The 24929-nt window shown below is 37.1% G+C and overlaps 1 protein-coding gene across 5 annotated transcripts in view; it reads right to left on the bottom strand.

Annotated features, from left to right (window-relative positions):
• The window catches only part of VPS13A (vacuolar protein sorting 13 homolog A), a 109933-nt gene extending 86206 nt beyond the window's left edge, over positions 1–23727 (bottom strand). For 4 of the 5 annotated variants that reach the window (XM_039567712.1, XM_039567711.1, XM_039567714.1 and 1 more), the window contains exons 1-18: positions 23561–23727; positions 15661–15704; positions 15136–15178; positions 14152–14247; positions 13770–13871; positions 12985–13094; positions 12658–12717; positions 11550–11609; positions 11274–11354; positions 10781–10838; positions 8646–8773; positions 8333–8439; positions 7485–7656; positions 7052–7114; positions 3149–3284; positions 2485–2579; positions 1554–1696; positions 64–265 (exon numbers count right to left, since the gene is read on the bottom strand). In XM_039567712.1, coding sequence (XP_039423646.1) covers positions 64–265; positions 1554–1696; positions 2485–2579; positions 3149–3284; positions 7052–7114; positions 7485–7656; positions 8333–8439; positions 8646–8773; positions 10781–10838; positions 11274–11354; positions 11550–11609; positions 12658–12717; positions 12985–13094; positions 13770–13871; positions 14152–14247; positions 15136–15178; positions 15661–15704; positions 23561–23660 — 1800 coding nt within the window. In that variant the 5' untranslated portion in view covers positions 23661–23727. Of the gene's footprint in view, positions 1–63; positions 266–1553; positions 1697–2484; positions 2580–3148; positions 3285–7051; positions 7115–7484; positions 7657–8250; positions 8310–8332; positions 8440–8645; positions 8774–10780; positions 10839–11273; positions 11355–11549; positions 11610–12657; positions 12718–12984; positions 13095–13769; positions 13872–14151; positions 14248–15135; positions 15179–15660; positions 15705–23560 lie in introns of those variants that run through there. The other variant, XM_039567715.1, reaches the window with a different exon arrangement.
• Positions 23728–24929: the final 1202 nt, after the last annotated feature.

Raw genomic sequence — 24929 nt, forward strand, 5'->3', positions numbered from 1 at the left:
ATGGTAAATTTACTGTTAAGCAGGATTTTTGATGATTTATAGTTTATTCAAATATTTACTTACTGCATCATATACTATTTCCAGTGGTTGTGATTCTATTCTAATCCTCTGGTCTGCTTTCTCATCCAAAGGATTAGTCTCAAACATGATGCTTAAAAGTGAGGTACTCTCATCTGAATAGACTGTTCGAGAAGACAGGAGACAGGGTGTACACTTTTCTCGAGACACGCCTGTAACTTCAAGCGAGGTAATTTTTGTTTCAAACCTGTAAAGAAATGTAAGGAGATTATTCAGATGCAATATCCATCTGGCTAAGTACAATTAGATGGTAAGAGTATAAAAAAATCAGATGGGGAAACCCCCCCCCCCACTAACCAGTACAATACATCTCCACCCCACCTTAAATATAAACAGCTTATTCTAAGGATTTAATACATACAATCATGTGTTAACTGTTTTCCATTTCATTATCTTTTGTGTCTGTTAGCTGCCCCTGTCTAAATACGAAAGGACATCCAAGTTATTTCCTCCATACAGTTTTCATGAGGACAGGTGTCAGGGCAGGTAAGAGATACAAATGGGAATTCTTCAGTGTGACCTCAGGAATTAGAAGGTATATTTATAGTAGGAAACAGACATACAGCAGAGAGAAAAGGGTTCTGGTGCAGAGAAATAAAAGAAACAAAGATAAATAGTCTCATTACTCCAAGAGGTATTTTTAAATTGGATTTTTTTTTTCCAGTACACTGTTCACCTCTGTAACAGCTCTCAGTTGAAGACCTTTATCTCCCAATACTCTAAGAAAAATAATTCACTGTAAAAAATGTAGTATTTTTCCTTTTTTCTTAGTATAATAGCATTATCAGGGCTATTTAGATGCACAGGAGTACCAACAGAAAACCCTTAAGCAAAACTTAACAAAAAAATATGCATAAAAATAATCAAGATCAATGGTATCTTGGTACCATACACAGATTATACTTATATGTCTCAAAGTAGAGGGAACAAGGTTTAAAACAGGAAGTTTACCTTCTCCCAGAATTTTTAAGTCATTACATTTGAAATAAAATTGAAATATTTCAGTAGATGCTTTTCACCACCTACTGTGAGAGCACAAACCAAAGGAAAAATCATCAGTTACATCTTTCTTCCATAAATCTAAAAGTGAACTGGGAACACAAGAACTTTTCAGTCATGTTAAATGCCCATGAACAAGCGGTTGTGAGATCACCTTGTTCAGATTAAGTTTCAAGAGGATACGTAACAGTCACTTTTCAAAGCAAGTAACAAGTTAGTAACTGGATTGTTTGCACACAACAATGACAAACTGAAAAAAAAAAGGAGTGTATCTGTATTGGCACAAAAAGCTCTGAAGAGGCAGAGAAACCAATCATGGAAAGAGTATCCATGATTCATCTGTTAGCTGCAGAGTAATTCTACTCCAAACTGCACAAGAACTGACCACTTAAATACCATAACAGAGTCTTAAAACGCCTACTAGACATCATCATCATTTCATGAGGAGCAAAACCAGTTTGACAGAGAAAGCTCACCTTATTGCTTGTGCACCTGGTCGTTGGGTAAATACTGTACTCAAGTCAGTTAATGCAAATTCTACCAGCTTAGGAGTTTGTTTGTTTTCTCTTATTGATATACACATGCTTAATAACTTCACAGAGAACTTCATGGCTTCATACTACATGTGCCAGAAAAACAACAACACAAGAGTATAAAATATGTTAAGATACATCTTGATACAGTTTATGAAGAGATGACAGCTACAAATAAGTTTGAAACTGTTGTTTTCATGCATGAATAGCTTGTAGCATAGCTGGTGCAAAAGTCTACAAAGACTAGACTATCCTTACAAACAATTGTCTTTGATACCTTTACCACATTTTGTGATAAAGACCGTCTCTTGCAAAGCTAGAAAGCTGTTCATCATATAATCCTTGGTATCTCACATTAAGGTGATTTATCAGACTATTTTCAAATGGTTCAAAATGTTGCTCTTCCCCATTACAATCCTTGAACCACCTCTTTCTTTATATAATCCTTTATTCTACCTCATCTACTATCACTCATATTTTATATTCCAGTGCACTTTCTGATCCCTTATTAAGATTCCTTAGTGCATTTCCTTAAAAAGCTTCTGAATATTTTAAGATAATATATGACTATACTTCAATGTTTAAACCACAATATACTACATCTACGATTTTATTGTTGTTAGAGCAAGCAAAATTTTATTCTTTACTATTTCAGAATATCTAAAAGAAAGCTTTATAACCACTATACTGAAACTGCATGCTCTGTTATGTAGAAATCCGGCATGCAGTAACTTCATTAAAAAGTATCAGAACAGTATTCAAATATAGAGATAGAGCTTCAAGTAATTTAGAAGTGATTTCCTACCATCTGTAGATTTTTATTAGTAGATATAGCTACCAACTGTTTGGTATCATATAGTCAGCTATGACTTACTGATTTTGGAAGGGTTGGATCCACAGCTGTTTCACTATATCCAATTGCTGCATAAAGTTTAGCCTTCTCTTCCTGTGTCATCAATTCTTCAAGACCTGTCACATTTCAAGAGGTTAGGTAAACTCAGTATGGTATATGAAAAATGAAAACAGTTATACACTTCCCTGTGCTTAGCAGCTTTATAACATGCAATAGATACTGTCAACATTGCCCTGAATTAGTAGAAGAAAATACCCTGGGGCTTAAAGCCAAGTCTTGAGAATCTAAAGCATGCTTTAAAATGCTCTTACAATTTTTTCCTTACCTGTTCTATTTCCTAGCTTGGTAACAACAGAAGGAGCCTTGCTGATTTACTTTCTATGTTCCATAATCTTTACTAGGTGCCTCATAAATCAAACATACATTGCATGAAATAGACAAATTTTAAACTGAAGTAAAATTTTTTACATTCCATTAACTTCTACTGTATTGAAGGCAGTTCAGAAGAAACTATGGAAGGAGTTGTACAATTGTACAACCTCTGTTACATACAATTAACAATTTCATCAGCAAAAGAAAAAGCTAAGGGAACATGTAAACAGCAGTAATTTGATAACAAAGTTCCAACTGCTAGGGACCAAGGATTCTAATAGATTCCGGTAACAAAAAGAATAAATTATCATACTTGAACCCTTTATTTCTTGGCTTTGTTCATCCTTTTTTTCACCTGACCAGCTCCATATCCAGCTAAACCAGCCACCAGAATTTTCATCATCTTGTTTTACGCCTGGTCTGTAGATTTTCAATCCAGCCTTAGTTGCCTTAAATTTAAAAAATATTCAGGTAAGTAATTTTCTTCATGCTTCTTTCTTCATTTTCCTAAGAAAAATATAGACCCAAGGCAGCTCTAACACACCAGAACATAATTAGACAACCATTAAAAAGGCAAAATGTTGTTTTTCAGTTCCCCTTCTAGTCACTTTTTCAAGTACACAGTGCATTATCGGACCAATTTTATTCTGCATAATAACAACCACCTTTGCAAAACAACAGAGCATGTAAAACGTCAATAAACATTTCTTACATAGCAGATTTTCTCTCTAGCTTTCACCATAAAAAAACCCAACATTATATAGTGTTTTACATTACTACAACAGCTTTATAAAAAACCATTTAAAATAACATATGTAACCAATTAAATAGCCATCACAGGACAAATTTTACATTAGCCCTATATTTTTCCTTACAATATGGATACCTAAAGCAATTAAAGTAGTATTTACTTCCATAATACAGTATTTACTCTAACTATTCCTGCATGTGACACATACAGTTAGAATAGTAAGGAAGTCCTCCCTTCTCCCACACTCATTATTTCCACAACTAGGGGATGTCCTAGCTGATGCCAGTGATGATTCCAATACTGGGTCCTCAAAGAAGGTATAGACTACATCAAAAACTGACCACTGAAAGTTTGTCATGTGGACAGCAAACAAACATCAAGAGATCTAAAAGACAAAGTGATTCTCAGAACTGCAGTGATCCACACAAACTAACTTTCTTTGTGACTGATATGATCCAAAAATATACAAACAGTTGCAGATAAGCCCTAAATTTAAAGATAATCTAGTGGAAGTGAGACAGGGATCCCTTCTCAGCATTCAAAACCCCAAGATCTCTGCAACACAACTAGGGAAAACAGCTGACTATAAGTCAGTAGACTTATCACATCTATATACCTACTGGCCAAAGAAAGGCAGGACTCACCACAAAAACATAAAGGCTTCTGAATTTATACTATTGATTCACCTCGAGAGATGATACAGAATGTCAGCTTAACAACACAAAGCTTCAAAAAGTTTGAACAAAGTCCTCAAAGTCCTCTTTATAAAGGTTACCATGTCATCAAGCAGATGTCACAAAGTGAATGGCCCAAAGTAAAAATGGACAGGTCATACATAAAAGGATGTTAAATTACTGTGAAATTACAGGTTTCTGGGATACTGAGGGGTTGGTGTTGAATGACAACTGCCATGGCAAATAGGTGATGTTTGAAGACTCTTAATGTGTCAGAGGCAGAAGCACCAGAGTGCAGGGTAAGAAAGATTGCAGACAGAAGCCACTTCTGCAAAGAAGAACAAAAAAATTTGTGCAGTATGGGAACTACAAAAATTTGCTGAAGAATCCTCTTGAGCTTTCTCTGTCCTCCATTTACAATGGTTTAGTAATCAACACAGTCATAGACTTAAACCTTAATCAGCAAGGTCAACTATTTTGACTAAAAGAGAGAACTACCTGAAATGTGGGTGCAGCCAGACAGGTCAGTCTATCCTCTCAAGGAACAAGCAACTGAACGTGCAGAAAGAGTCTCAAGTTGTGCCAGGGGAGGTTTGTATTGGCTATTAGAAGTTTCTGCACTGAAAGGGTTGCCAAGCAAAACGGTTGCCTAGGGATGTGGTTGAATCACCATCCCTGGAGGTATTTAAAAGGCACATAGATGTGCTCTGGAACACGGTTTGCTGGTAGACTTAGCAGTTTTCTGTAAACAGTTGAACTTGGTGATCTTTCAGGTCTTTTCCAACCTAAATGATTCCATAACTCCATCCTATGTTCTTACTTAGGTAAATCCCAAAAGTCTGCCCTAACTTGAAACAGGGTAACATTTCTCAAGCTGATACAGAGACTTGATGCTTAGCTCACTGAAGCTACTATCTGGTACTTCGAGCATTCATGATGAAGAAGCAAAAGTGGTCTGAGGTTTGGAATATAAAGTCCAAACTTTATTTTCTGGCTACAGAGTTGCCAGAAAATCAGCACTGTGATCACAAACGTGATTTCTGAGGAACTTGATTTCAATGTCTAGATAAAAGTAAGCCCTTGAAATTCAACTCTTACGTATGTTTTTAAGAAACAGAAAAGCTTTGGAAACAGCAGGATCATTTGCCTGGCTTTACTCAGCCCACATCTAATGGGTGCTCCTTAAAATACCTGGCAGACTTAAGGCTAACTGTCAGGATACCAAACCAATAGCAGATTTGGCTCTTGTAAGTCCTTCAAATCCCTTTTCAGAGGTATGACCTGATAACAATAACACAGATGGGTCCTGACAGATAAATGGAGATAGAACTCAATTTAGAATCACTATGACCTGATTTTCAATACCTTGAAATATATTCAGATAATCATCTAGCACATCTTTCAAGACTTCTAACATTTTTCAAATGCAAGACTTAAAGTCCAAACAACTGAAAATTCATTTTCTTGCAACCTACTTCTAAGTGTTACAGGAAGCTATCTTAAAACTCAGGTTTTGAAGGTAGTCAGGAATGCAATATGACATAACCTTTTGTAAGCAGCACAATCATACTGGGGAAAAGAAGACGAAAACTAGATAGGAAATATTTCAGGATTTCCATCACCTTGCAAGAAGCTGGAGGAAAAAGATAAAACCAAGAGAAACTATATACTACAAGATAAGACTACTCCAAGATCAAATGAGAACTAAATCAAAACCAAACCTTCCCCCACCCCTTGAAAAGCACTACAATTCAGCCAAACTCAAGGGGAACAGCCATGAATGTTCCTTCTGGTTCTGTTACAGTCTGGATAATGATAACACAAGCATTCAAATGTGAGTGTACATATAGAAAAATAGAAGGAAAAATTACGTATATAGATTCCTCTTCAGAGTTTTGGGTTAGAAGCACAGTATCTATGACTCCAGCAATTACATATATACCACATTTAATATACTTCACATACTAAAACAAAAACAAACAAACAAAAAAATTGCTCTCAAGCACTGCTACAAGCAGTAACTGATATTTATAAAGTTTAATTATTAATTACTGCCTTCTTTCAGATTACAAACTTCTTATTCTGCTTACTTTTAGGTGCATTATTAATGGAGAAAAATCACTTCACAGATTTCAGAAAAACTCTAAATATTTCACTTCAGTGTCCTAGAAAGATGCTCAGACACTACATGGAAAACTAAGCAGTACATTAACCTAGGAAAACCAAGGCTAACAAATTAAATATGACTAATCAAGTCACATCATCTTACCTAAACGCACTTACCTACTTTAAATCTGTTCTGCATTTGCTCTATCCTGAGTAACATTTGCAAATAGAAACATTGCATCTCTTCGCTAAGAGTCAACATACTGCAGGTGATCAGTCTACGTAACACAGTACCATGAATAAAAAGGAATAAACTAATGGTCCAGGCCGTTGTGGGGCTCAGGGAGGGACCCTCCAACCCCACAGCTTTGGGTGTAATTGTTTCCAATTTGACTTCAGTCATCCTTTGGCCATATTTTCCACAGCAGTTCTTTCCAACCAGTAGTAGAAAAGAATTTATCCCAGATCAGTCACTTTGAAGAAGCAGTATATGGAGCTATTTAATTTTTGGTTCATTACAAGCTGAAAAATTAACTACGCTTTATAATAAAAAACCATGAACAAGGAAAATCGGAAGACTGTATGATACCCAATTCGATCACCATAACTAAACGGCGTCTGCCTAAAATTTCCACAACCTCATGTTTCAGCTATTCATAGACTTATTTAAATGATGCAATTTTACCTCAACTTCTGCTTGTTGCCTCGCTAGAGTGATGTTAAAAATATCCAAGGCTTTTTCAAATTCCTACAAGAGAGGTGAGAAATTATTTTTGACAATTTGACAATTGTTACATTCCACAGCTCAGTTTTACAGGAAACAACAGCAAGCAATTAAATTTATGCAATCCAAGTTAATTTGCTCAATCTGAAAACTTCAAAGAAACCTGGAAAAGAAAAGCACCTCAGTTTAAGTTGTTCTTTCTTGCAGTTTCTAATTTAAAGACTTACCTCATGTATTTGTTAATATTACCCACAGAAAAGGTAGTGACAAAGTTGCAAGTATGGCCACTGAAAATCTTATTTTAACTTTGATCGATTTATGAACATTTTAACATTTAAGCTGGAACAAGTATCAAGATGAACAATATTTAAGCCTTCACCACAAAATTACTCACCTCCAACAATTTTAAGATTTCTTCATTAGGTTTTTTTGATGTTATCTTGGTTTTATACATCTCTTTATAGTTCTTCACTTGCTTCCTATGATGCGAAATATGTTCCCATGACCACATTTGGAGCTTAGGTTGAACATTTACTTCAAGGATGCCATAAATAATGTATTTCCACCTAAAAGCAAAGACAAATGTATAGCTTACCTTCCTTTTGGTATATTGAAAAGACTCCTAAGCCTTTGCAGACTTTCACTAAATATAACATCAAGTTGAAAGAATGAAATGCCCTGACTAATACTGCACTTCTGATGAGTTGAGAAACCTAAGAATTTTACTCTTTTTCTCCCACCCAAAGTTGACAGATTGCCGTTTCCTAAAATTCAAAGGTAACTGTGTATGAAAAATACCCACAAATCTATGCATGTATGTGTGAGAACAAAAAAATATATTTGTATGGAATCTTCAGAAAAGAAATCAAATCCTTGCCATCTGTGTTGAAAAGGTTTACCTATTTTTAGAAAAAAGCTATGTTCTTGTAATACTACCTAACATATAGCAAGCAGGCCTTCATTTAAACAAAGTTATGATACAAGAATACTATCAGACCTAAGTTCCTGACAGTGGTCTTTAATACAGCAATCACAGGTTTTCAAATATTGTGTCCTCAGCTTTGGTTTGAGGTCCTTATCAACTTCTTACAATACTAGCTTAAGAAAAACTAATAAAAACAAAAGAGAAGACTTCCTTTCAGAAGGAAATTAGTTCTCACCTCCTTAAGTAAGAAGCAATTCCTTGGTAATTATTTCAAGGTAATAACCAACAAATTATTTTCGAAGTCTGAGGTTGCCTACCATGTCTTGGCGTTGTTGTGCAATGGAACATCAGGTCTGTACTTCCTATATGGCAGATTTCGAGTCATCATATCAATAGACTCAAGAAGCTCCATAACACTGAAGTACTAGGCAAAGAAATTCAAACTGAGCATTATTACCTGAGAACAACAAGTATCAAACTTCTTTTTGAAGAGAAAATTAGTAACAAAGAAATACAAGACTAAGTTAATAGATTCCATACGTACACCGAAAAATTTAAGACTGCCTCTCTTATTTGTGCTAGCTGAATTTTTTACCACATTACATATAACTTCAGAAAAATAGTTTGTACCTGTGGCTTATTGAATTCAACAGTTATATCCTGTAAGTTTACATCTAAGTCCATTTTTGGTGATGAAAAGTCAACATCAGATCGAGGATTCATAAGGAGTTTGGCTCTAGCTGAAATTGGGCGGAATACTAAAAAACACAAGTTGATACAAAAAGTGCAATTAAATTATTTAAGACTGTAATTAATTTTATATATACTTATCTTAAATTATGACAGATTATTAGTTTTAAAATGCTAGACCTGAAAAACATTAAGTCCATGAACAGAGCTTACAATAGAATACAATCTAAACTAAATTTTCAGTTTCACTCTGGCAACATTTATCACACAAATTTTTGCTGATCACCACCACAAACTTTCCTGTATGCTGAACTACATACAGATGTTTCAATAAATAGTTTACATTTGTAACAAATGTATTCTTTTTTGGCTATGATACATTTATAGCACAAGACAGATTCAAATATAGCATTTATTTCACTATAGGAACACTTATTCCATAAGGTTTTTTAAATTGTTTTTGTTACGAATGCTTTACTGTTTGATAAATTATACTCACAACAGTGGTTAAAACCAAACATTCCATATTTCTAAATCCAAGCCCAAGCAAGAATGAAAAAAAATCAACATGGATTCTACATAAAAGTGAGGCACGTCACAAGAAAAAACATTCGGAGCAGATGTTTTATCTGTTCCATAGCCTGGCAATATCAGGCATTTGACGCCATGTTTAGTTCAGTATTTTAATCTGTTTCAGCAATTGAACCAACAATCAGAATTTTTATATTGCTTGAATGTGTGTAAATCATATTTTTATCAAACACAATTTCTTTCATCTCTGATATATAATACAGAAAATACTGATATATTACCTATATATCAGTATTTTATATCAGTATTTGCTACCTATAGCAAATATTCCAAATTCTCTGAAAGGTTCATACAAGTGGAAACAGGCATTTTTGCAAGATGAAACCATGAAACTTCTAGCTACACCTGTATATAATAGCATTTCAATTAATCTTCTCCCTGTATTTAGGTTCCTAAACTTCATTTTTTGTAATTCTCATATGTAAGTATGATGTTTGTATTTACATCAAGTGATAGAATTAGACTTCATGCTTATTGCCTTCCTATCAAAGTTTTAATCTGAAGACTTGCCCTAAACAGGACCAAATTTTCATTTACCACAGAACACCATAGTCTGCATCTCTGATGGCACTGCTGAATTTAAAGAGTGTAAATCTTGAATCCTAAGCTTTACATACACCTATTTTGAACTTACTACATAAAGACTTAAACATCCTACGATGTTTAACACTTGTTCTCTTACAAAAAAAGAGTCAAAGCCAGAGTCAAAAAAGATGGATAAGAAATCAGGAGAAATTGCTACATAGTTCTCTGTCAGTCAAAATAGGACTCACTCAGGGGAAAGTGGCAGCATAAAGCTGACAGTGTCTCTTTTAACCCTGGCTATAGTAAACTGAGGACTTTCTTCCCAGAAAACAAGCCACTTCAAAGGCCATTCAGCCTTGTGAACAGTTTCTAAACCATCACACAGATGCACACGATAAATACAAATCATGTATTTTACAATGGAAAGTAAACTATCACCATGTTTGAGTGATGCCAATGTGACTTTCAGCTTTCCGACTTAAGTAAGAAACACTCAAAGCAATAGTAACTTGCAATATTCCCACTAAAAAGTTAATGTTTCAAAGCTGTGTGATTACTGTTTCCACCTCACATGAACAAAGACACTTTGCACAAAGCAGGTGACCTCAAAAACATACTCAAACTAATCTAAATTCACAAAATTTACACAGACCACATGTTATTGCTAAGCTTCTTAAATAAAGGAATTCATCAATGGGTGTTAACAATAAGGATCTATGTATGACATTCCATTAGATTGACACATGACTCAAGACAAATTTTTATTAAGGCTTTTTTAAGGCTACCTATACAATATGGTATTCACTGTCACAAAGACAGCGTCAGAAAGTGTCAGTAAGTTACTCTTACAGGATTAAATTGCACTCCTTAAGATTTTTGAGTAACAGCCAAAGTGACAACCTCTCAGATGCACCAAAAATTAGAATTATGGATGCATATTACAATTAATTAACACTTACCAAAATCATAACCCTCTGGAATCACGTTGTGGCTGGCAACTCCGTGTTTTAAGTTAACCTACACACACAACAGAGTTAAAAGAAAATTGCATTTCTACTTCCAGATAAAGCTTTTAAAAGTAGAAAATGTTAGCATTTTTAAACAGTTCTCAGATAATCCCCCTGATCCAAAGTAAAATTCAAATACTCATCTATGTTTTAAACAGAATGCTATGTCTATCTTTAGCTATCACTGAACAAGGTGACAATCAATCGTGTACATTTTGTTACTGGCAGAAGACTAGGTTTTTTTTAACTTTCTCGGATGGGTGTTATATGTCCATCACATAAAAGCCTTAACCGTGTACTATTTTTTCCTAAAAACGCTTTTAGCTACAAACAATTCTCCAGGACGCTGACATAAACAGAAGCAGGCCTGAATGCGAAGCATGTTCTCTGCTTCCCAGTTTCAACTAGAATGCTAGCTAGATACACTACCTCGTGCTTTACTTACCAATGATTCATCATAACCACCATGGTAGAACATCTCCGACTTCACATTCCAATAAGCAAAAAGGTTATCCAGTCGCACAAGCTGAAAATACAAACAAATTTTAGATCAATAATTTGAAATTCACAAAGTCTGGATGAATAAAAATATTGAGAATGTTACTTTTGGTTTAGAGACTATATAGTTACAACTTTTCTTGATCTTAATTTCTGTGGAAGAAATTCTAATGCAGCTGGTTTTATTAGGAATTCTTTCTTTAGCAGACAGTTTATACTGTACCTTGTGGAACAACTTGGCTGTTTCATCATGTAAACATGGATTCCAATTCTTATCTGAGGTCTGAAATGAAAATTAAATGAAGTTACTCTGTTTATAATTCACCAACACGTTATAACCGAAACAAACTACTAAAAAAGAAAGAAACATCATCATAATTAAATGCCATGGAAAATACTGGGACACAATCTTCTGATTTAAGATGATTAATCCATTATTTTAAGTGAAAATTTGATAAGGCTACTTTCCCCAAAAAATATGTATAATTATAAAATATGCACTGATTAATAGGCTTCACACAAGAACCAAAGACACTATAAAATTCTGTTTTCTGTATTTCAAACTGTTTTCCTTCACACCAGTATTATTTTTAGGCAGGTTCTTTGAACAGAGATAAAAAAGGGGTTGAATTCTTTTATAAATCTGGAAGTAATTCATTTTAGTTTGAGCCTAAAGAAGACCTTTCAATGTGCTAGGAACAAACGTTCATGAGATCACCATGTCACTGAAGAACGTAGCACTTGTTTAAGACATATTTTCTTTAAGACTAGCAGTTACACAGCAAAAACTGCTGAATCAGAGCAACTCAGCACCATCAGCATATTGCTACTACACAGTCTTCCAGAAAAAAAATTCCATACTGTTTGTGATGACTACTCTTAGCACAATAAAGTGCAGTTCGAAAAAAATTGAGCTCCAGCTGAAAAAAAAAAGACATCATCCTTTTTTTCTTTTTCCTTCCCCACCACAACCCCCACTCCCTGTTATCAGGTAGTAACTTCCCTTCTTGGAGCTCAAGTCAGTTTCAGCAAAATATTCAGAGTTTGAATAGCCCAAATCCAGCGAAGTGGATTGGAAATCATGAAGTGCAGCAGGATGATTCCTCCTAAAAATCTATTTTAATGCTAGCATTTTACCTTTAATGGCATACCCACCACAGTAATTATGCTGAATTTGATAAACCAAGTAGTTACCACTGTGCGTTGCTGATGATTATAGCTACACTTTCATTAAACAGTATGTTACCGGAAGCACAACACACAAAAACACAACTTCACCTATTGGTATACATCAACACGTTTTTCAGATAAAAGGTGAAAAATAAAATTACCTGCAAACTTAGATTCTGAAGTGAAATCCCAAATGACAAGGGGTTATCACGATTTGTGATCTAATAGAACACAGGAAAAGACAAAAAAAGAATTATTTCATGCTCTATAAGCACTTATATTTGGCTAAGAATTTAAGTATCTTTATGTTTTGGTACAAGCTTTTTTTCAGGTTTTATTTTCTATTTTTTTTTAATAAGACTAAGAAAATTCCACAGCTTTACTAGTACTGTCTCAGCATGAAAAGCAACTGGAAGAAATCAAGACAGGTTCCCAATTTCATGTTACAGTGAGCAATCCCTTATGCTATGATATACAAAAATACTTACATCATCTTCATAGCGAATATGGATGTTGGAAATTTTCAGCTGAAGATTTTTGATGACCTGAGTAACTAGCTTTTCTACAAAAGTGTCTTGTTTCTCTTCTTTTACTTTATCTATGTAAAAGGAAAATAATTTAGTGTTTTGTTTACATTTCAGTATTTTTAAAATTAGACAAAACATTAACATAACAAATTTAGCATGATAAGCATTTTAATTCTCTATTACATTGTACTCCAGTTGTACAAAAACATGTTTGTTCTGTGTAATCTACATCATTTATATTCTCAGACCAGAAGGTTTCCTAGCTTTACTACCTGCTGAGTGAAGAAGCAGGTAGTTCAGAAGTATGACCAGCACACACCAATATTCAAGGTGGCCAATACATATTTCTTGGAAGTACTGGAAGTTGAATTTAAAGATAAGAAGTTGCATGTATCGAAGAACAGGTTGAAGAAGACCTTTAAAAAGCTGTATTTGTAAAAATGCTTTGATATGGGAAACAAAGTTAAATTATTTCTTACGAAAGAGGAAAGAAAATGTCAGGCGACATGATACAAAAGTAGTATCTCAAAAGCCCAATTTATATCAGATCATGTCAATGCTCAACCCTTTTTGTTTTCAGAATGCTGCTTCTGCAATGGCCATTATACCTAAAAAACCATAACTAATAGGTTTTTAAGCAATAAGGAAAAAACAAGAATCTAGAACACTTTGACAAAGTCTGTGTCTTTCTGGATTAAAATAAAGAAAGAAGCAGCACCACTTTCATTAGCTTTTCCCACTCTTACCTTGGTCAGCTATCTTCTGCTTTGCTTCTTCTATCCTCTGCAATTCCCTTTGTCTTGCTTCTAAGAGTTGCCTGGCTTCTTTTTCAGCATCGTATTTTATGCCTAAACACATAATGTAAAAAGATATAGTAACAAAAAAAATACTTTTTTTAAAGATACTGTTTCAAAAGGTGTAATTTCTGCATTTTTTGTAACAGTTACAAAACAGCAGAAAGATTAGGTGATGAAATGTAAATTACTGAAAGACTTCCACTCCATTATTTAATTGTAATTGCTTAGAGTATCTACTAGGAATAAAGGTCATGAAAACAGTATCAACCCACTCCAGATACTTCTGAAATCCCACCAATCTACAGTCACTTCTTCCTATACATTAACTTACTGGCTATGGGCACAATAAGCAAATAAACTCCATCAAGGACTGCCTCAACAGGTTGAGTATAAAGGTTTTGCCATGGAATCTGTAGGTTAAGTTGACCTGCAAACACAGAAGAAAAAGGTTGAGGTATGCAGTTAAATAGTTGACTGGAAAAGAAATGCAAAGTTAATTGATATTAGACACAAAATCTCTTAAAAATCATTATATTGGATAGAAAAGACCCCAGTGTATCTGAGGCAAAAGTCCTTTGGGTTGTATATTCATACACAACACACAAGCAACATGAGAAGTTTTTCCATGAGGAGAACTATCAAGTCTTTCCTTGTCTTTCCTTAAAACCCTTGAATTACATTCTTCCTTCTCAACAACAATGTCTCCCTCCTTGAAAATCCACTGCAGCACTCTCAGAAACAAGAACCACATGGGCAGCTCATACATCATCAGTCAGCTAAATATTATGTTTTGTGAACTCAGGGATCATGAAGTTACATGAGGTCTCTTCTTCTTCACCCGAGTGCCAATTTTAATAAAATATTAAATCAATCACAGAAAATACATTACTCCAAGGTAGATTTAAAGGACACATAATGGCTTTAGACTCAGTTTACTTTAAGAAACCACTAACTTTTACAAGACAATCAACATGCAACAAGAAAACAAGGAAGGAGATGAAAAGGCAAGTGAAAGGTAAAAATCAGTTATGGAGTCTTGTCAGGACAAGGACTGAGATCCAGTCCTGACCAATTGCTCATCTTTGCTGTGTTGGGCTCTTTTCTCATTGAGGTGATTAAACAAGACTCGAGGATACTTTATCAAAAGGAGCTTCTCCAGAAAGTTTCTTTCAGAAGAGACAAACTTCAGAGTGTACAAAGTATACAAATCAATGAACATACGGAAATTTCTTGCTTAGGATGCCTAAAGTCACTTGCAAGGAAAGGTAATATGTTTAGAAATTCCTGCATGTGTACAAGATAAAATGCAACTTACTAATATGTCCTGCTTTAACTTTAAATGGCACATCCAACTGACTCTGAAAGAAAGAGGTTCAGAAAATTTAAGCTCAATTCAGCAACTTGTGAAATGTTCCAATGCAGGAAAAGATATTACAATAATTTTAACAAACCACTAAAAAAAAAATTCAATATAATGAATAAGCAAGCATTTGGTTACCAATTTATACTGTTAAGCCATGTTAGGCTAAATACATTTCCAAAAACAAAGTCCTAGCTTCATGAGCTATAAAATAAAAAGGGCTTTCAGTACCGATTTTGACCTAAACACATTCTTTTAGCAATTTCAGAAAGTTCTGTTAAGGGGAAAAAAAAATGCATACACTTTCCCCTTTAAATTTAATCTCAAATTAATCAGATAATCTACATGGGTACAAAGAAAGCAAATCAGTAAGCTTCCACTTAAAAGAGAGTGTATCCTAAAATAAGAACTAAAATATGCACATTAAACATAGTTCAGGAATCATTTTTGCAAGTATTATTGTTATTTTCACTAGCTTACCAGTGCATTTTCTTTTATTTCCAGATTCTTCAGTGCTACAGCTCCTAAAAAAAAAGAAGCCAACAAGTAAAACTGGAATAAGTAAAGTAGGACTGGTATACACTGCAAGTCCTACAGTCTAAATCAGTGGGTTACAGAAGCCTAGAAGATAAGGGGACTAATGTGTATGTCTCAAACACCAATGGAGGATAGCACTGGAGTCAACCAAGAATTGTTGCTAAGAACATGCCATGAGAAAGAACGGGATGTGGCAGGAAGTGGGGGCCATATAGACATAAGCCAGAACTCCTCTCAGACAAAGGTCTATGCTCTGGCTCCTGAAGTAGAGCACATGCAAAGCAATGAGGTCAAGAAGCAAGCATGGACTGTCAACCTAAGGTAAACCCAGTACGGAGGGATCGAAACCACGAGAGATCCCCAAAGCCCTCTGACCCATTTCCAGAAAGGTCTGGAAGAAGGAACTGCACATGAGAACCCATTTGCATAGTAAACAAGCAACTTAGCTCCATGGCACAGAAAACTTAACTGTGTAAAGGCACCCTCATCAAACCCAGGCACACATGTGCCCCAGGACCCTGGACACCCCAGCTGCATTGAGGCTGGAGCCAGGACTGCCAATCTTTCTTCCTTTCTTTCTCTGTACCGCACTTTAACCTCTGTGTGTCTTTCTCTTTTTTATCCTATCCCTTATCCAAGATTTACCACCACATTTCCTAAAATCTTTACCATGAAACAGATCCACATCCTACACGTCAAATATCCCTGAAAGATGATTAAGACTATGAAAGATGATTAATCATGCTACAAAATAATATCTGAGATTGTCACATGAAGCTTGCATGTCCATGAAAAATAACCTAAAATTACTCAAAGTAAAAATGCTGGAAATCACTGTCTCAATTTTGTAAGGACCCATTTTGAAACCAAAAGTTAGCTTCTTTTTCCTCAACCATCTGTTTCCTATGCTTGTAGAAATCTATGAACAGTAAATGCGAGTTAAATTTTAGCCCTCAAAAGATCTTACTCTTGCCAGTTTTATTTACAGCCTCACAAAAATTCACAGGAAGCATTTCAGTAATCTAATTTTTTAAGGACAGAAATTCAGTATACTGAATTTCTGTCCTTAAACAAAGAAAATTCAAATTGCAAGATCAGTTTTACAATATACTTCACATCAAACACTTGCCATAACAAAAGGAATACTGGGACCAGAAAACTCATAACTTAAACATGCACATAGTCCAAAGCAATGTCTTCTGCAAAATCTACAAGAATGAAGCTTCTGTGATGGTTACTTTCAAATTACTTGTATAGCATTAACACATGCACATGGAACAGACACCTGATACAGCTGAGCAAGGGCATAAATGAGATGCCAGAAACCAGAAGCAGATTACAGGCCTGGAAAGGAATACAACTTGAGGTTGCAAATGAAGATTTGATAGACTCAAAAACGCTTTTCTTTTGGTATGCATGTTAGAAATAGCAAAATGTATGGGGAAATGGGAGCTCCAATTGGAAGAATAATCTTGCAGTTATATAGTGCTAATGGCGATAAACAACTGTTCAAAGTACCACCAATTTTGGGAAATTGGACTCAAATCTCAAAAATGCACAGATTAGAAGAATTGGCTCAAATTGTTGAACTGATATGGAAGAGCTGATCAGGTAAACTAATCCATCCATCTTGTAGCACTCACAAAATACTATGAAGTTATAAACGTTTTAATTTATTCATTGCAACAATTCATAATCACTTTCCAGTAGAAGTCTATACATGTGACATATGCTAACATCAGCCTCTCCAGAGAAATGCTACATGCAGAAGGATGTTTTTTGATAGCTGATGATGATGCTTTTAAGCCTTAAAATACATACACATTGCCAGAAACAACAGAAAAGGGAAAAAAAAAAAAAAGCAAAGAAAGCATTCCCAGAAGTAGTCTGTAACTACTCTAGGAACTAGAACTACATAGTCTTTGTGGGCAATAACAAGGTGACAGTTTTATATACCATTGGTTCAATTCCATTCTAAATTTATTCCCTGATAAAGCTTACTCTGCAGAGACCATTTTAACACTAAAACACGTCCCGTTTGCTTCTTCAAGAAGATATCACTAACTGTAATTGTATTCATGGCAAGTAACTCTAATGGTATCCAGAGCAAAGGTCCAGGTTTGTAATCAAGTTACCAGGCACAACATGCAATTTCTGCAGGCCAGTTGAGCCACGTTAAAAACATTCATAAGGAAACTGTAAGACTCCGTGACACATGAAGCAGTTTAACTGGGTTGAATTTCTTCATTTTCACTGATGGCTAAGTAAACATTGCCTCTCATTTAGCAAGGGTCTGACACATGCCACAGTTCTGCAGAGGCACTATAACTCAAGCTACAATAATTTGGCAGCCCAGATGCTTCCAAAAACAAAGTACTGCAAAGTGAGTAAGGATTATCTTCAGCATTTACAAGCAATACTTTGTGAAGGCAGAACTCTTCCTCATTTTACCTGAGCACATCATAATAGCAGACAATAAACATGGAATCAATAATGTTTCAAACAGGAAGACTTCGAAATTTCTACATTAAATGCTAGGATTTGGAAGTGGGGTGCATTATTCTTCACTGCTTTTACTTATGATTTTACAGTTAAAAATTTTAATGTTTTAGTTAAGAATCACTAGCAGAAATACACATTAGTAGAACTCCAGGTAGCTGAATTTTAGTATGTAATTACTGAGACACATTTACTAAAATACAACAATTTACTTACAGAAACCTCAGTTGAGGGTCACAACCACAGTGAATGGCCTATTAAAGCACACAACAGACTACTAAGGAGGCACTAGGTTTTGTGTATTGATGTGATCTTTCTTGTTCCAACACATGAGAGAGAGCCTGAGAGACTCATGGGTTAGCACAGAGACTGAGTAAATATTGACCATGCCAGTACTCTCTTTCACTACCAAAATTTAGTCTCTACCATATGTAGTAATTTCCCTTGCAATGAAATGTAGATCTAAGTGCAACTACACTGAATCTTGACCATTCTGTTGGGGATGGGAGGCAAAAACCCAAAAGCCCCCACAAACAGAAGCAGGAAAATCAGGGAACAAACCCTAGTTACAGGATGTAACACAGCTAGTGAATTAGTCTTGGAGTACTGACAGTAGATATTAATTACAAAAATCAGGAAATACATCAGGATTTGATTGTTAGTTTTGCTGATGGTTTGTTGGGGATTTTTTTTGGCAGGGGTGGTGTTCCCCTGTTGGGAGCAACTGGATGTTTTGATGACAGAAATGCATCCAGTGCATGATTAAAAATTACCCAACTAAGCAACCTCAGAAACTGTATGTACAAGTAGTTGGAGTTGTATAAACAACTAGAGTTAAACATGCAGGCTACCAGCCGAAACAATAATAAAAGCCGGAACAGTTTCAAATATCTATCGCAAAGTCTAGGATTTATTTAGACTGCATTATAAAGCAAATTTTTAGATTTACTGATCTCTGGACAATGTGAATAATTCAACAAAATTAAAAAGTTTTCAAAATTCTAGAATAGGTTTATAGTTTTAATTTTAGATACTCAAAATAACTTCATGAATTTGAGTTCAAGAACCAACATCTACTACCAAGGATTCAGCTTGCAAAAAGAGATCTGGTAAACTATTTCACCAAAGAGGCCTAACTGAAATTTTGTTATGGTTATAAACAGAAGTTAAAGGGAGGGGAGAAAATTAATCTACATAAAAATCCTGCAGATTTTACCTAATTAATCACTCTCTGCTGTCTTGTAAATAAAGGGGAAGGGGAAGGAAAGCAGAGAGAGAGGAAAGATCAGAAAGCACAAATACCTTAGCTAGTACCTGATCGGTACACAACACTCCTGTTCACATATTTTAACAAAATTTCTGCTTTTTTCCAACAGCATTGTCAGCTTGTGAACCCCCCTGATCACTTTATACAAACAGCTGCCTTTGCTAGTCATGTTCCACTTGTTTTTGGGCCGTTAATTATTTCTGTTTAAGCACACCCTCTAAAGACAAGCTGTAAGTCTTTGAGGATCAGTGTCTGCCAAATACCTCCTCTATTGACATCTATTTTAAAACAGGTCATGAAAGACAACAAAAACTACTAGACAGTATGTATCCCTCAAGTGAATTCAAATTACTATTATGTAAGGGGAGAGCAGGAGGTTGCACCTGCTATACCTAGACAAGGCAAGGCATGCAAAAGTAGTTGCCTTTCACTATAGTAATAGCTGTAGCAAAAAAAAAAAAAAAAAGTGTTTTTGTGCTCACAAACATGCCAATTATCTGCCTATATCATCTTACTCACACAGCTGCCCAAAAAAGAGTTACCAGCTATTCAAGTAATAAATTGTGTTAAGTAAGACATGCTTGAGACATTATGTAATAAGCAAGTGTGCCAAATCAACTGAGAATTAAGCATTTTAAAGGGCAGTACAGAGGGTCTGACCACGACACTGAAAGGTTATTTAGACATAGTCAAAAGAAAATAATGGCATCATGAACTGTATAATAAAACAACTGTTTGGTCTCTCAACACTGTCTGGAAACCTCACTGGCACTTCACCTCATGTCAAAGATAACTGCATATGTCTCACATTGCTGCAAGCATCTTTCCAGGTATTTTAACTTGACCAGGTCTAGAGCATTCAAAAATATCTAACTCACCTAAATACTTATCTAACCTGTTTATCTAAGCCAAGTACTTGCACACTTGTTAACACAGCCCATTGAAACGATCTTTCTTAGTAAACACCGAACAAAAAGAAGTTAAAAAACACTGTCCTTCCCAGCATCAGCCATCCAATAGCTTTCTCTCATGGCTGCCTAACACACTAGTCTTTTACCCTGCTTCATATTAATGGAGGTCCTTATGCATGTGATTTTGTCCCGTTACCCTCTTTTCTGAGCCTTGCCTTTGCCAGTATTAGCTTTACATGTTCAAATTACCTTTTTTACCTGTGTAGGTTAAGCTACCTTCAACTTTCTGCACTGCCTTTTATATTTCAGGTCTTTCAGTTCTTGCAACATTCTCAGCCACAAGTGTTTTCAGATATTACGTCCTTCTTCAATACTGAGACAGTCTACATTTTTACCTTTCAATCTGAGAGGTTTTTAACAAGAAAAAAAAAAATCAAAGCATTTCCGTAATTATTACCATGTTCATGTATTTTCTGGAGTATCATCATCATACAACTTTACTACACAGATTGAATCTGGAATAGCTTTAATACAGCATGATGAATTCTCTCATTTCTTCAACCAAAGTTAATATCAAGTATGCTCATTTAAAGCTCATTAAGAAATTTCTCCATTTACAGAAGCTGAAACTATGTAACGTTAGGTTTTATACATATATTCAGTCTATAAACAAAAAGCAGTGGTGATTTGTTACAAGGAAGAAAAAAAGCAAGCAACTTTTTTTTTTTTTTTCTTTTCATGTGATGGATTTAGGACAATTTCCTTTCAATAGTATATGATTTATGTAAAGTTTAGTAATCACGACACACAAACACTGTATGAAAGCACATAGCTGTCATGGAAATGCTTTCAGAGCATGCAGACAAGCATTAAAACCATTAAGTTTTAATATGAAGGCCAAAAAAGTAATTTTTTTATTTTAATACCTTAGTTACAGAATTTTAGTAATTAACAAGCTAAAAAAATTATCCACACTTTAGGTATACTGTGAGTGTAGGGATCTGCTAATCAATGATGCACTCCACATAAAAACAGTATTCTACTGCTGTTGTTACTAATAGTCATTGCCTTTTAGACAGAAGAATGCAATTTCTGGGTCCTTTGAGATATTTGAAATGAAAGAAATATTGCAGATTCACAGATGATTAAACACAATTTTATTAAATTGAAAAAAAGCATCATGTGGTAGGCCAGGGAAAAAACTCTACAGGTGATGCTTCACTATGGCTGTACATCAGTATTCACTACAAACAAGTTGACAGGTTATGAAGAGAAAAAATAATTTTATTCTAATACATAGACACTAGAGAAGTGAGAAATTTAATTTAAATAAAAATATACTAAAACCTCTAATATATGAGACCTTCTTGAAGAGGAGATAATAAAAAAGAAAATTAAATTCCACAGACATGAAAAAATATGACAGCTGAATATGAAACTTCCAAGTAAAACTGAGTTGGTGGGGTTTTTTTTAGTTTTCAGTTGGGTTTGGTGGGGTTTTTTTTTAGTTTTTTTAAACTGAGACAATGCATCTAATCCGTTAACAGTAGCTTCACAGAGGCATAAGCTGTCATGATTAACCATCAGTAACGTAGCAAGCTGGTAAAAGAAACTTCTACCTTTTTTGTAATGCATAAACATTGCCCAAAACATTTACACAGCATTTCATATTTTTCATTAAATATTCTGCCTGTCTTCACTGAACAGAAAGAAGATACTATGGTAACTTCAGAACTTCAGTACATAAATCAAGCAATTAGGCTGACACAGTTTTGCTGAAAGGTGCAATTAGTCAAACCTTCCAAGTAAGACTCACCTAATCAGTAAGAGGTACGTGATATTAAGCCTTACTGCTATAGATCAAGGACTACTACTTTGTCTCCAGCAGTTACATGTACTGTTGCTGTGTTAAGACTCCTTACAGAGACTGAACTTTACAAAGATGCTATAAATGCCTTGACTAACCGAAGGGAAATTACTGCAGAGATGCAACTAAATAAGGACGCCATTTCGGAAAACAAGCATGAAAACAAAAATGTCCACGATGTAACAAGCTCCAGAAGAAGCTTATAAAATCTGGTTAACGTATATGAGCGCCTAGGAATGGAACTGCAGGTAGGCAATACCTCGAGGATGTTTCACACCTACTAATACATGAAAGCACCTGCAAAAAAAACCTTGAACCTCTGTGTTTGCTTTTGCTGATGCTGCAGACACCTGGGATGCACATTCGAAACCGAGCCAGCAGTGGACACTGCACAGACATCCGTTCGTGGTCTGTGTCTGACGGACCTCTGATGCTGTTTTGTTGCACATACCTTACAAGGGGACCTCAGGAGAGCACATTCAAATAGAACACTTTACTGCCATCAGAACTAGCACGTTAATTTAATTCTACGGACCACCGCTTACCTCACCTAGCACAGCTGGGAACGACCTCTGCAAACACTTAAGGCAGTATCTACTACTGGTTCTTTAAGGCTAAAAATAACAAATATTCCAGACCTACAGATGACAGCACCGAAAAAAAAACGGGATGTCACTGCTGTTCGCAGAGAGGCCACTCACTCCCACGAGCAGTAAAATCCTTGGCACGGTTTACTTCCAGGCGTGGAAAACGCCGTAAGCCAGTTCAGTTTCGCATTCCCAGAGCCAGGTCAGACTCCCGCCTCCAAGCTGCCCGCCCACCAATTCCCAAACTTTCCGCGAGCACCAGAGACACCGCGGCCAGCCAAGGTCCGTCCGCAGCTACGAGACAGTACGGACGGCTCCGTAGGGAAAAACAAAACAGGAGCGGCCCTCCATGCGCCTCCAGCACTTCGCCCGGTTTCTCTTTCCCCCGTTCTGCATGCAGCTCCTCCCGCGCCGCCGCCACCCCCCACTGCCGCAGCCACGGCTCCGTGGACACCACCTCCCCAACCCGCCCGCCTGACCGCCCCCGCGGCTATTTTTAAGCGGCCGGGCAGGCGGAGCGGTGGTGGAGTTGTCGGGCGAGCAGGCGGCTCTGCTCGGCCCGGCCCGGCTCGGCTCGGCCTGACCGCGCCCAGGGGGCGCCGCCCCGGGCTCCTCCCTTGTGCGGGCGGCAGTGCGAGCCCGGCCGGGCAGGAAGGCACGCGGCGACATGAGGGCAGACAGGCGGCTCCCCCGCGGCGCCCCAGGCCCCTACCTCCCCAGATGCCCAGCTTCAGCTGGGAACTGTCCAGGTTCACCACGTAGTCGCCAAGGAAACGGTTCAGGACGTCCACGACCAAGGACTCAAACACCATCCTGCCCCGCCGCCGCCGCCCGGCAGCAGCGCCGCCAGCCCGGCTCCTGCCGCTCCCCGCCGCTCCGGTCCGGTCCGGTCCGCCCCGCCCCACCCCGCGGGGGCGGCCCAGCGCTGCCCCCGTCCCGCCCCGTCCGGCTGCGGGCGCGGCGAGGCGGGGAAGAGGCGTGGCCTGTCTGAGGCTACGGCAGCCGGTGGGGGCTGCGCAGGTCCGCCTGCCTTGGGCGTTTCCTTCCCAGTATCGCTCCGTACATGCGCTCTTGGAAAGGTACGATTTATCACAGAATGGGTCAGGTTGGAAGGGATCACGGGGGATCATCTGGTCCAACCTCCCTGCTCAAGCCGGGTCATCCCAGAGCACATGGCACAGGGCTGCGAGCATGTTGTTCTTGAATATCGCCAGTAAGGGAGACTCTACAACCTCTCTGGGCAACTTGTTCCAGTGCTCTGTCACTGCACAGTAAGGAAGCTATTCCTCATGTTCAGGTGGAGCTTCCTGTGCGCCCGTTTTTGCCCACTGACTTTTGTGCTATTGCTCGGTACCACCGAGTGGAGTCTGGATCCGTCTACCTGACACCCTCCCTTCAGATAGTCACGGACATTGATAAAATCTCCTCCCAGTCAACTCTTCTCGAGGCTGAGCAGGCCCAACTCCCTCAACCTTCCTTCTTCAGAGAGATACGTCAGTTCCTTAATCATCTCTCTGTTCTCCACTAGACCGATTAGTTTGTCCAAGGGATTTAAATGTGAGATAGCCATAACAGTTTTTTGAATATTTTTCTCATCCAAGCTAGGCAAATGTAGAAATTACTGCATCTGTTGAGCTGTTCAAAAATGGTTGAGCTATTACTGGCATAATGGCTAAAACAAGTTGAATTTAATTTATCTCTCCGAAGAGCTTGACTCCCAGGCTGTGTTCTGGCTTGGGTGTCAGCTGAATCACATTGAAATAACTGGGCCATGTTTGCCCTGAGTGGCTGTGCTGAGGACCCCTGCAGTCACAAGGTTTTTTGAGGTAACTGCCCGGTGTGACCATTCACAAGGCTCCTTGACAGCCACACTCCCAATGCCAGAGACTCTCACTGTTAGAAGGCCCTTCACAGCAGGTGGCTCCAGCGAGCCGATGGGTGCCCTGCCCCCGCTGGGCTTCCTACACACCTCACCTCCTCAGTGTTGCTGAACCTTTGTATTTGATATAGAAATTTAAACCATTGGGGGGAAAGGAATGAGAAAATTGTCAGATATTACACATCTTTTCATTCCTTTATAC

This window comes from Corvus cornix, chromosome Z (genome assembly GCF_000738735.6).
Source record: "Corvus cornix cornix isolate S_Up_H32 chromosome Z, ASM73873v5, whole genome shotgun sequence".
Lineage (NCBI taxonomy): Eukaryota > Metazoa > Chordata > Aves > Passeriformes > Corvidae > Corvus > Corvus cornix.